This window comes from Leptidea sinapis, chromosome 21 (assembly GCF_905404315.1).
Source record: "Leptidea sinapis chromosome 21, ilLepSina1.1, whole genome shotgun sequence".
In the NCBI taxonomy this organism is placed as follows: domain Eukaryota; kingdom Metazoa; phylum Arthropoda; class Insecta; order Lepidoptera; family Pieridae; genus Leptidea; species Leptidea sinapis.
In genome coordinates, this window is record NC_066285.1 from 10,208,503 (window position 1) to 10,222,102 (window position 13,600).

Consider the following 13,600-nt stretch of genomic DNA (forward strand, 5'->3'; position numbering starts at 1 on the left):
CTGAGTGACTATGAGCTTTCTCATCAGGCCCATAGTTAGCGACCACTGGCAACTTACACTGGTTGAAAACCTTCGTCTTCAGACACTGTGGTATTTTGGACGAAAATATATTACAGAGCTTCTCGAACGCTGCCCATCCGAGTTGGATTCGACGAGTGACCTCTTTCACGAAATTGGACTTGCCTTATTGGATTGTTTGTCCAAGGCAGACGTACTCGTCAACAATTTCCAGAGTAGGTACAGTTCCCAATTGTAACGGGAGTAGGTGCGACATGGACATTTGAAATGATCTTGTCCATGTTCGTTTTGAGACATACTCCTTGCGAAGCTTTATTGAGGCAAACGAGCATATGGCTTAAGTCTTCCATGGTTTCTGCCATGATTACGATATCGTCTGCGAATCGAAGGTGAGTGAGGTAGTCGCCATTGATATTGATGTCCAGTCCGTTCCAGTCCAAAAGCTTAAAGACATCATTCAACGCAGCAGTGAATCACCAATCCAACGCACCGTCTGGCCTCGGGCGTTCCGATTTCCATTACTAAATTGCCCCACTCTCAACTCATCGCCGCTACGTTTGCCCAGTTTTGTATTGAAGTCTCCCATGACAACGTTGAACTGGGTCTTAGGAGTGTGAATGGGTGTTGAGATGTCTTTATACATGGCCTCCACCTCCACGTCTGAGTGTGTCGAAGTCGGAGCGTAAACCTGAATCACCTTCAACGAATATCGTCCAGTAAATCCGAGTATTAGGTACGCTACCCTAGTCGACACGCTGTTCACCTCAGTTACGTTGTTCACGAGAGACTTGTGAACCAGGAACTCGACACCACCCTGGAGCAGTTGGTCGCCCTTCCGGAAGTAGAGCAGGTATCCAGAATTTAGGATTATCGAGTCCTCACCCTGTCTTCGGACCTCAGATATCCCCACGACATCCCATCGTATCATCGTCAATAACAGTCGATTAAACGTAATAACAATAGTGTCGATATATGTAGTAATATACATACCTACATATACGATAGTAAAATGTAGCAACTAAAAAATGTTCAAAACAGGATAGAGGTTAATCAGATATTTGGTAACTGGTATTAAAAATAAAATTTGTGGCATTTTAATAATGATCTACAGAAAGTTTTATATAGTGATCTCTATTTTAAACTACATTAGGTATATAAATTGCATGTAAATCAACTGTAGCCAGTAGCGATTGTTTACCATATGTGTTGATAATTAGCTGACCAATTACGATATGTTGTGTTCGTTAACTGTCCAATGAGCGTTCAGTAATCCGAGCCCGCTCACCTCAGTTGATTGTCTGAATTGTTTGTATTGCGAATATTTTATAGGTATTAAGAGTCTACTGAGTTATAAGAACGACAGTCGACATATGGAATAAGAAATTAATAATGACATGTTGCTACTGAAATCTAATCGACAAAAACGAGAGATCGACTAAAATGATTCAAATAAAAAAATAAAGTGTGTATTAATTTAATTTCTTTAAACTATGATTTACTTTATATAAATAATAAAAAATCATCAAGTATGTGTCGATATTAACACAAAAAGTCATATTTATTCATCATTCATCGGGGAAGTGTACCAAGAATACTGGCTGCAATAAAAATAGATTAATATCTTACTAATGTTAATGCTAAAAGTGAAAAAATGTATTTAGATATTTAATCCTAAATCGACATTTTTTATAGAGAACCAACCAGCCGACAGCATCTAGTATATGCGCTGTATTAAAATTGTTACAATATCTGCTAGCTTACTAGTAGTAGTAACAATAAGATCTGAGAAGCTACCACAAAGCTACAATGGGCATGTACTGTGATATCTTCCCGACCACATCGCACTGCATCCATAACCCTGAATCTAAATACTCAAACGTTTCGACTTACTTGTTTAGGTAAGTAAAAAGAAAATAAAAATAAAGGAAAAAGTAAATAATATGTGCATTCACCTCTACACAGTGTAACTAAATTATTTATTAATTTATTTTATTTTAAAATGTACCGTCGCGGACCAATTACACTAATAAAAGATTGTATCATTTGTAATAATATAAATATAAATTAATATACTACATTATTCTCACAGAAATCGTAATAACACCACGGACTAGTAAAAAAAGAAGGACTCCGCGCCGTGATATTAGCAAGTGAAGTACCTTTATGCTAGTGTGTGTGCGGTTACGAGGTATACCAGGACACATTTTTTTCCCTTAGATAATCATATATCCACAAATACTTTTATATTATTGTTTTTACACTTAATCACAACGCACAACGGCATTTTTAAAATAATTTATTGCGACTCAAACTGATCTGTCACAGACGATGGCAAATCTCATAATGGCGGCCGATCGGCTTGTATTAGTGTAAGTGTATGCGTGGGGCTATATATTAACACGTTTACCGGCTTGTTTTGGTGCCTAAGTGTTATGTAAGGTGACACGGAATCCATATTTTTGTACTCGTCCGTGAATAACACACACCACCTATCTTCGAATTAATTGCAGTTCGGATTGGTATGAAGTAATCCATTTAACATGGAGAGGGTACGCGGTTTTGGCGACATACTTTACGCAATGCCAGACATTAGAATAACAAAAAGCTTATGAATTCGATTACGGAGATAAATATATCAAGCGAGTTTAATTCAGTCGGAGCCTGAGGTAAAGAGCGGGAGCATCTCCCCCCGCCGTCCGTACACATCACCTCGCACGCGTGCAGTGTAGTGCTGGGTCGTCCTTGACAGTTATTACGATAGCTGCGCTTACCGTGTTATCGCTATAATACCAAAAATTCGATTCCATGTTGTTTTTTGAAGTTCTTTAGGCGCGTTATGAAAAAATGATGAGAGTGAAATTTTAAGATGCGCGCGCATCACTATAACACAAAACTAACAGGTTGAAGTTGGTTCCAAAAATTTTCTGACGTTTGCGTATCTTCATCCATTATTAGGACAGGCAAAGGGTTCAAGCCCATACAGCCGTATTCATTATTTAATAATTAATTGTCAAAGCCATCTTTGCAAGATTTTTTACAAAATTGAAAACGTGGAATAGCACGAGGAATAAATCATTTTAATGTTTTTTGCTTCGTTAGGACAAAGCAGTATAACTTCTTGCGTGCATACATAAGTACACTTACACCTTTTTGATTTTAATAATGACTGATCCGAGACCCCCTTTTCTGTTCCAAAAAAACGAGTTTTTATTCATGGCCAAGGACGAAAAATGTTTTAGATATGTGTGGTTAAAATGATGAAAAAAATAATAAAATATTTTTTATTACATTTAACCTAGTGTAAAATAAAAGTAAATTAAATTTATCGACACACTCAGCCACACTCATAGCTCTGTGAACGGCTGGATCACTTGGCGTTGCGTAGAGGCGTCGCTTCATTGTGTGTCTTCTACCGCATTTATCATGGGAGTGTTCCGAAGAGCTGTTTCACCTGATTCCTGCCGCTGAATCCACCTTCGCCCGACACGCCACAAATTAGGATATCATCCTCACCATCGCCATTGATGTGTGTCCTCCACAGTGCGGTTTTCAAGGAGCCTTCTTGCGCGTACTACAAACCTGTGGATCCAGGTTCCTTGTGTGGTGTTTCCGGGACGATACGACATGGGTACCTTAATAAAAAGCGGGTACACTTTCTTTAAAAGCCGGCATCGCTCCTGTGATCCCAAGATCTGGTATTCCAAGAGAATGTGGGCGGCGCTGATCACTGAACACTAAGAGACCCACGCGAGTGTCCTCCTTATCCATAAAAAATGTTTTTGAGCAGCAATAGTTGTGTGCTGAACTGTCCCGAACAGACATTTATAATATATAATATACATAGGTCTTTTCATATGAAATTGGCGTTTTGTCGTAGTCGGCCTTTGATCTCAAGTACTTCCTCTTTGGTTAAGAATTCCAAATTCATACAGCTTTTTACACATGCATTTGCGTTTCGAAAACCGTAATTTATTAGTTTTTGCATCTTTTGTTTTTCGTCTTGGCGCCGCTCAGTTTACAAAATGGAAAACTTGAAATATCGTGGTTTTTAGGAAAGGTATCAAAGAACTACCTATGAATATATTATACATATAAAAATTTACATTATGTTCCGACCATACAGAACGCCAATTTCATATGTAGGGACCTAATAGTTAGTTGCAAGGATACTATCATATGATGACTGACCTTATCCAGGCTGTGGATGAGCTGGCACCACGAGGGCTCGATGACTTCAACACACATGTAATACTGCAGGTGCTGAATGCAGCTCAGCATCCGCTGTCGAAGCGCGAATGCTTCAGCGTACTGCCGCGCCTCCGAGAACCGCTTCACCACTTTATTGTACAGCCATACCCTGTGCAATAGGATGACTCACTGATTTTTGTTTATGTACATAATGAACGAGACGAGCAGGACGTTCAGCTGATGGTAATTGATACGCCCTACCCACTACAATGCAGTACCACTCAGGATTCTTGAAAAATCCCAAAAATTCTGAGCGGCACTACAATTTCGCTCGTCACCTTGAGATATAAGATGTTAAGTCTCAGTTACCCAGTAATTTCAACGGCGTCCTTCTGACCGAAACACAGTAATGATTACAAATGATTGCTTCACGGCAGAAATAGGCGCCGTTGTTGTACCCATTATCTAGCCGTTTTCCTGTGAAAAGGAGCCTCCCACTAAACTCCTGATATAAAACTAGTACTCAACTTCGTCTGCTTAGAGCTTACTTACGACCATTTTACCTCTACTTACAATAGTAAACACAAATATAACAAACACATCTAGGAATTAGGAAGTAAATGTAGTGATTACTTACATATAAACACAGCATGCCGAGATATTATTTTTTTAATTAATAAATGGGTAGGTACACAGTTATATTAAATAACCAACTATAATATTATTAAAGATTACCAATGTTGGTGCAAATGGTCTTGCGGAATTTGGCTATGGAATCAGCAAATATGTCAATATCAACTACGCTATAAGAATTTAATTTTTTACAAAACCAGTCCCATGGCACAGAAATGGCACTTAGGATCGTTTGACGATTAATTTCGTCAATATTGTTAAAAAAAAATTAAATTGAAGCAAACGACTTTTACATTACCGCTTTATAATTGCCAAATTTGAAAATATTAAAATGGATATAGTATGTTATCTTTAAGAGATAGACATATGCCATCCCGGACTTATCTGTAGACCTATATAATATACACAATATCACCATACATTATTTTGTTATATCTCAAAGGGTTTAGACAGCGTTTTCGTTCAAAGCTCCCAGACGGCTTATTTTTTCCGACATAACTAACAAACTTCGTTATTATATACAATTATGTAAACAAAAACTAAACAAATTATATACTTAAACCTTTCTCGAGAACCACGCTATTCATTGGTGAAAACAGCGTGAAAATAGAAGGAGTAGTTTTTGAGTTTATCGCGAACAGACAGACAGACAGACGCGGCGGAGGACTTTGTTATGTAATATATAGTAATGACAAAAAACCTTAATACTTAAATTAATTTCCTTAAATTAACCAACTAACAGATAAAGCAATAATTTACCTGCATAGTAGTCTTTCGACGTGTTTGCAGTAGAAAAGATGTCTGAAAATCATCTGGTAGCAAGCGATGGCCTTGTGGTTCAATATGAGAGACACCGGCCACTTCACCTCCATGCCGAACGAGAATGTCTCTATACCGGTCAACGGTGGACAATCCTTGTTTTGTTTGTATTCTAAAAACATATCAGACATATTTTTTCATGAAAATAAGGGACGAGACGAGCAGGACGTTCAGCTGATGGTAATTGATTATAATGACCCATTACAATGCAGTGCCGCGCAGGATTCTTAAAAAACCCAAAAATTCTGAGCACAGCACTACAATTATTGCGCTCGTCATCTCGAGACTTAAAATGTTAAGTCTCATTTGCCCAGTAATTTCACAAGCTACGGCGGCCTTCAGACCGAAACACGGCAGAAATAGGCGCCGTTGTGGTACACATAATCTAGCCGGCAAAAAACAAAAAATATTATATCTCATTTATACGTCTGGATAGACTGTGACAGCTGTTAAAACAAAAAATTGAGGTTGACAGTTGATACTAACACAAAGTGACATAGAAATAGCAAGTGTAAGACTTTGCTTATCACGCACACTAGAGTAAAAAACCTTCCCTGTTTTCATTGGTTGTGTTGCAGCAAGAGGCTCTATCTACACGTATAACTTATCTAAGCATTATAATTATTATATCTAATGTATAAAATTCTCATGTCGCGGTGTTTGTAGTTAAACTCCTTCGAAACGGCTTGACCGATTCTCATGAAATTTTGAGTTCATATTGGGTAGGTCTGAGAATCGGACAACATCTCATCCCCCTAAATGTTAAGGGTGGTCCACGCCAATTTATTTTCTTTAATTTTTTTAACATTTTTATTTTAAATTTGTGTGATTATGAGTCAGCATTAAAATACATACAACTTCAAATTTTCACCCATCTACGATCAACGGTTACTTTTGTATCGCGATTTTAATATCGGCAATACAACGTTTGCTGGGTCAGCTAGTAATGTATATTAATCTTAATACGGAACAATCTATCCCATCGTACAATTTATAATACTTTGCACTTTTTAAATACTTATGTAAACAGTTTTTTAATTTGCGTGGCGGCCATCTTGGTTTTAAATTTTTCGTTGTATAAGAGGCATTTGTGATACACACTGTGAAAATAAAAACTGCCTAGTTGTTGCAGTTTATAAGATACAGTAGATAGTATCAGTAATTACCTTCCCGTTACCCTTCAGGTGAGTTGCCATAGACTTACAATATACTAGTGTATAGACAACGCGTGCGAGAGAAGAACATCTATAACGGAGATGCAGCAAGAAAGAAAAAAAAACTACGTTTAAAAAAACCGACTTCAAAAACTGAAAATTATATTTAATACACCTCTAATGCAAACCTTTACCTTTAATATTAATAAAATGATATTATATATATACCTATTGATAGGTTTTAAGTCGGTGCAAAGCCCTAAACAAAATAAAACTTAATATTATAAACAGCTTACTTACTGTAATTATTCAGGTTGTCTGGCCACGCGTGTCTGTCCGATTGGGTTGTTTTGTTCTAGCCAAGCTATCCCGCTCAAAGTCACACGTGGCAAGTGTAGGTACCAACTATTATATTTGGCTTGGCCACGCTTGGCATTAGCTCCTTAGTATTTTGAATATTATATAATATAACCCACTAGCTAAGGCACTCATTGACATAAATAATTCACGTATTATCGGACTGTCAGGTCGCGTTTACGCTAGTATATTCCAAGTCTATAGGAATGACAGTATACCAGTACATTATAAAATTACATACCTTTTTCCTCTTCTGTTTCTATGGACAAAATCTTGAACATTTGGAATTGAAGATCGTAAGGTAAGAGCTCCACTCTCATATCTTCATTGTAAGGATCGTAACTTGCTGCAGACAGTCTGAAAAATATATATTATAGTTTGTTCATTTAATTTAAACAAACATTACGAAGTAAGAAGATGGTGCTGCAAGCAAGTTTCGAAATACAATTAAGAAAGACTTATTGCATAAAATAATAAAGTTTGATACAGAATAAAAATATTAATTCTAATACAAATAAATTTGAACATTTACACATTCAATTAAGTATTTTAACAATAAATGAAACATCAAACATCTTCAAAACATTCAAACAGTCAAAACAGTGTCTATTAAATTTGTTAGACCTTAATAAATAACAGTTTTATGTTTACAAATATCTTTTTGTATTTAAATCTTATATATTTCAGATATATCTATAATAATATCTTCATTTTAACGATAAACTAAAACATAAATATCAATAGTTGCAAACAATTGACGGTAGGTGGCGATTTGCGCCCATATATACCTGCATCTATACAGCTGACGTATTGTGCAATATTAGTGGTGTGTAGTGTATCTAATAAGTAAAATTGAATGGATTTAGTGAAAAGTTCAATGTGTATATACTATGAATTGTTGAAATAGTGTTTTTGTTATAATAATAATTTAATTGTTGTTGTCGTTCAATTCAATTCAATTTAAATACTTAAAGTTTTCACTTCTATCGGCAGTCTTTACAACTGCTATTTTTTTTTGTTCTATATTCCGAATATTATATTACGAATATCAAAGAATAGCATAGAATTAAGTATCTGACATGACTATCAAAGTCGAAGTATCAATACATACCTTAAACAAAGACCCAAAAGAGATTCCAATTTAGAAGGAATGATGTCATCTATCTTCTTAGACAGCTCCTGTTCGGTCGCATCCATGAACTGGACAATGAAGTCGCCCTGGCTCATCAGGAAGTAGTTCTTGACCGACTTCAACCGGCCCATCAGGTCGTACTCCTTGAGTAGCAGCTCGAGGAGGGATTTGCTGGCAAACGCGTACGCTTTCTGTATCGTGGCGCCGTAGTTCTGCTCGCGCATGGAGTATTTCATTTCTTCAGTATTCGTTTTTGTGATTGACTTACCTTTATAATAATTAAAATTTAGGTATATATATATATATATATATCTAATATTTATAATAATTAATTAAAAAATTCTTCTGTGCCAATGTACTTGAAACAAGTACAAATTTATATTACTCAGAAAAGAATAATAGATCGGCAGTGACGATTTCATTTTTCAACTATCGAAGCAAATCATTAATTACTTTTCAAAGTCATAGGTCATTCAATTTTTTCAATTTCATCTTCGCACGACACGCCACAAGTTAGGATATCATCCTCACCATCTGGATGTGTGTCCTCCACAGTGCGGTTTTCAAGGAGCTTTCTTCCACGTACTACAAAGCTGTGGAATGAGCTTCCTTGTGCGGTGTTTCCGGGATGATACGACATGGGTACCTTCAAAAAAAGCGCGTACACCTTCCTTAAAGGCCGGCAACGCTCTTGTGATTCCTCTGGTGTTGCAAGAGAATGTGGGCGGCGGTGATCACTTAACACCAGGAGACCCGTACGCTCATTTGTCCTGCTATTCCATAAAAAAAAATTATCAAAATCAATTCCTTTACAGCCACCGCATCGGACTGAGGTTGCGCTCTGGGGGATAGGAAACGGCGGAAGAAACCGGCACAATATTTAATTGCGCTCTTTTATGAATACCTAAATTATAGAAGAGAATCCACCCAAACCCATAAATGGACAAAAAACGCAAAAATGGACGTCATTACATCCATTTTTATTTTATCAGTTATAAGTATTATTCGTGCGAAAACAGATTACCTACTTTTAAACTTACCACATTGACTTATCACATTCAAATATTTTCCAGTCCTTAAAATAATATCGGTGAATTTGTCCAAGAAGCATGGCACTCTGTCATGTTGCACACAATAACGCTTCTCCCAGTAGTCAGCGGAGTAGTCCAAAGGCAATTCCTCTTTGTTGATCAATTCATTATCTTCAATCATAAACTCCTGGAATTATTTTAATATGATATATAGAAGAGCGAGAGATATTCCAGAAATATCACTTTACGACACACTAAAACACTATGTTATGTCAATATCTGCAGTTAAGTCTATCCTAAAACGAAATAGTGAATCGAAGACCAAATCGAATTAGGCGCCACGTGGACAGATTGATGTACTATTAGTGTCAAGTGTCAATGTGTCAAGAGTTTCTCGCCGCCGCCGCAGTTCCGCCGCGACCACGATTCATGCAAATGGATCGAAATATCGGCATCAAATTAATAAAATATATATCGTGAGTACCCGTCATCATAATTACAAAGTTCCGCGATGATAAAAGTTTAGAAAGAGGCCCATTCAGCTTCCTACTGAATATCGCAAGGCAGAGTGCTGATGTACATTGTAAAGGGCACCGTAAACCTACACCCGACCCAAGTTTTTTTATGTCATTAAGGGACGAGACGAGCACGACGTTCAGCTGATGGTAATTCATACGCCCTGCCCATTACAATAAAGTGCCGCTCAGGATTCTTGCAAAACCCAAAAAATCTAAGTGGCACTACAATAATTGCGCGCTCGTCACCTTGAGACATAAGATGTTAAGTCTCATTTGCCCAGTAATTTCACTAGCTACGGCGCCTTTCAGACCGAAGCACAATAATGCTTACCCATTACTGCTTCACGGTAGAAAAAGGCACCGTTGTGGTACCCATAATTTAGCCGCCATCCTGTGCCTCTCAGGTGAAGTCAAGTCTTCGAATAATAATTAGAAAGCGGGTGAAACCGCGGTCCATAGCAAGTAATACTATATAATTAGGTACCTGGAATGGATCTGTAATAGTTCCTTTGTGTATCCACTGGTCCAATATATTCAAATAGGGACGACATGTGCGCTCCGTTAGGAACAATGATATTTCTTGCGCACGCGCATCTCCCATCAGCGAATTTGTTTTCTCGTGTAGCACTGTCAGCACTGCACCTCCACGGAGTTCGCTCTGGATATTGAAGAATGCATTATAAACATCCGCTAAACCGTCTTCATGAATTTTTGTACACGAGTTTAGGTTTCATTTGTAAGACTTAAAAACCTAAGATATTGATATGATATGTTACTAACAAAATAGCTGATATGGATCAGCCCAAATCATTTAAAATCATAATGTGTAATAATATATTTTAGAAGATATTGTTTACCTTTGCAATACTTGAAACAATTGCTGCGAGAATTTGCATCGTGTGCATAGTTGGCAAAATGAAATACCAGAGCTTCTGTAGTGTCAGGTTACCGGACATGTGCTCTGTCTCCAACTGGGCCACCATCGTCTTAAAACAGTATATTAAGTATAAATACAATATAAATTACAAATTTTTATGAAGATGGCGTCTGGCATTTAACAATATCTGTTGGGAATCAATTACCGGCTGCAAATTTTCCGAACCGATACGACTAACTGCCGTTCCCAATATACTATCAGATTGAGATAAATTACTACCTTCTACTGCCAGTGATTAACTGTCAATAATCTGAAGCTGTCCCAATATACCCGATAAGTCATTCTTATCGCCTTGTATTGGGACGCGTGAATTGTAATTTTCATACAAACTTCTATCGCTAGTAAGCTATACGTCGTCCCATTGACAGACAGTGTGTACGGATAAGGTGAGTTACCGTCAATAAGTTTATAGGGACAGAAAAGTCAACGATAGTGACGATTTTTAACTCGAGGAAGAGATAGACTGAATATTGGGAACGGCCGTAAGGGACCTTCAACACTTAGACCATGCTCCTAATTTATCGGTCGGCAATACTTCTATTGACGGACTCTTATATAAGAAAACATTAATTATATTTTCTTAACATATTTTTGATAAGACAAACTTAACATTAGCCTAAGCAGATCTTGCTGTGGCAATGATCTTAGGCTAACAAACCTATCTTATATAAAAACTCAAGTCCCACTTGTATTTGTGAATTATTCATAACACATGAAATTATATAAAAAAAAATATTCTTCATCATTGCTGTATACCAGTACATGCTATCTCTTTTCGGGTTTGTTAACTTGAAACATATATATAGGCTTTTCATGTAATCCATGTTATTTAAGATTTTCCTATACTTCTCTTTTTAGTGGCCAAAATGAAATAATTATTATACTAAATAATTTCAACTATAGATGTCACATAACATTTTTGTATTTCATCATCTACAGAAGATCTTCTGCTTTGGAAAAGCCTCCCCCAAAGATCTCCATGACGAACGGTCCTGCGCTGTCCTCATACAACGTATTCCAGCGATCCTAACCAGGTCGTCGGTTCATCCTGTGGGGGATCCTACGAACAATGCGTCTTCCGGAACGTGGTCGCCATTAGAGGACTTTTCTGCCTTACCGGCCATCTGTCTGTCGAACTATGTGCCTTGCCCACTTCCGCTTCAGTTTCGCAATCATTTGAGCTATGTGGGTGACTTTGGTTCTCCTACAGATCTCCTCATCTCTGATTCAATCTCGTTGTTGTATTTGTAAACTTTTTATTTTAGAGGTTTTAACTGAGAAATATATTTTAATATGGTAAAACAAAACCCCTGGAACTTACATAATAGTCTTTTAACAAGATTTCAATAGCAGCTACTAAAGCATGCAATATCTGTCCCGACCACATATCACAATTTTCTATAAATCTTCTAACAATAGAATGATTGGATGCTAGTGGCAACATTTGCTGAACAATCTGCTTAAAAGCATCATCAAGATCATCAGATATTAAGAACTGTCGAGGATCATATTTATTTTTTACGGCTTGGTGGACAATAAAGTTGCCTGGTATGCCGCTAAACACATAAAGAAGCTCATCGATTATTATATTTTCCTGTGAGGCAACTGGAATACCAGCTGAAAAATTAAAAATAAATTAGTAATAATAATAGACTTTCAAAACAATAATCATATTATAATCCCTACATGATTAAATGATGGTAGACCGCAACGGTAGAAACTGTAAGTCATTCGGTTGTAACCACAGAGTGCGTATTATTCTAGTCATCCTTGTTAAAGACTTCTTATTGTAGTGTATTGTAATAAAGCTAGTATGTAAATAGGCAAAGTAAGCAGGTAATTGTTTCTTCCACCATATATTCACAAGTAAATAATCAAGTAGGATGAAATAGGTGGCTGTTGTCGGCTGAGTAGATTATGTATGTTTAAATTATATTATAATATATTTTGTAACTTCTGCAGATGTGAACTGAGTACAATTTAAATTGAATCTTATTAATGGCTAACTGTTTGTACTATTCCTCTTTGTTCTGTGATTTTTTTTAAGAAAATAAGGGACGATACAAGCAGGACATTCAGCTGATGGTAATTGATATGCCCTACCCATTACAATGCAGTGCCACCCAGGATTCTTGAAAAACACAAAAATTCTGAGCAGCACTGTAATTGCGCTCGTCACCTTGAGGCATAAGATGTTAATTTGCCCAGTAATTTCACTAGCTATGACGCCCTTCAGACCGAAACACAGAAATGTTTACTGCTTCACGTCAGAAATAGGAGCCGTTGTGGTACCCATAATCTAGCCGGCTTCCTGTGCAAAGGAGCCTCCCACTGGTAGAGTGGTGGCGCTAGTATCTTAATGATGTCATGATGATGACTGCCCAATAATGTCACATAGACATTAATGTAACATGGTTCCTTCTTGGTTCCAATTTGTGAAGGTTAGGTTTTGTACTTTTATCTTAGTATAAGAGGTTGGCACTGAAAATTTCGGGAATCAAGGAAGTGACACAACATTACTATTTAAAAATGTATTTATTGCTTTTCGAAGTATTCTCCGCGAAATTTGACACATTTTTCCATACGATGGAACCAATAATTGAAGCAACCATTCCATTCGGAAGCTGGGGTCTCCAAAATGGCCGTTTTGTAGGCGTCCACAGCTTCTTCAGGTGATGAAAATCTCTGACCACGCAATTTATTCTTTATTTTAGGGAAAGTATAGAAATCATTAGGGCTTAGGTCGGGGCTGTACGGCGGATGGTCTAATAATTCTGTTGTTTGTCGTTTGTCGTTGTAATGTTTTCTTGCTA

General features: G+C 37.1%; 2 protein-coding genes across 5 annotated transcripts in view; one reads left to right on the forward strand and one right to left on the reverse strand.

The window, feature by feature from the left end:
* LOC126970624 (dynamin-1-like protein) overlaps positions 1 to 13,600 on the forward strand; it is a 587,387-nt gene that overhangs the window by 83,176 nt on the left and 490,611 nt on the right. The gene's annotated exons all lie outside the window — the stretch shown is intronic.
* The window catches only part of LOC126970621 (gamma-tubulin complex component 2-like), a 63,228-nt gene that overhangs the window by 46,104 nt on the left and 3,524 nt on the right, over positions 1 to 13,600 (reverse strand). For both annotated transcript variants that reach the window (XM_050816668.1, XM_050816667.1), the window contains exons 5-12: positions 12,109 to 12,404; positions 10,708 to 10,836; positions 10,335 to 10,508; positions 9,342 to 9,519; positions 8,281 to 8,569; positions 7,411 to 7,526; positions 5,599 to 5,770; positions 4,207 to 4,375 (exon numbers count right to left, since the gene is read on the reverse strand). In XM_050816668.1, the coding sequence (XP_050672625.1) occupies positions 4,207 to 4,375; positions 5,599 to 5,770; positions 7,411 to 7,526; positions 8,281 to 8,569; positions 9,342 to 9,519; positions 10,335 to 10,508; positions 10,708 to 10,836; positions 12,109 to 12,404 (1,523 nt within the window). The remainder of the gene's footprint in view (positions 1 to 4,206; positions 4,376 to 5,598; positions 5,771 to 7,410; positions 7,527 to 8,280; positions 8,570 to 9,341; positions 9,520 to 10,334; positions 10,509 to 10,707; positions 10,837 to 12,108; positions 12,405 to 13,600) is intronic.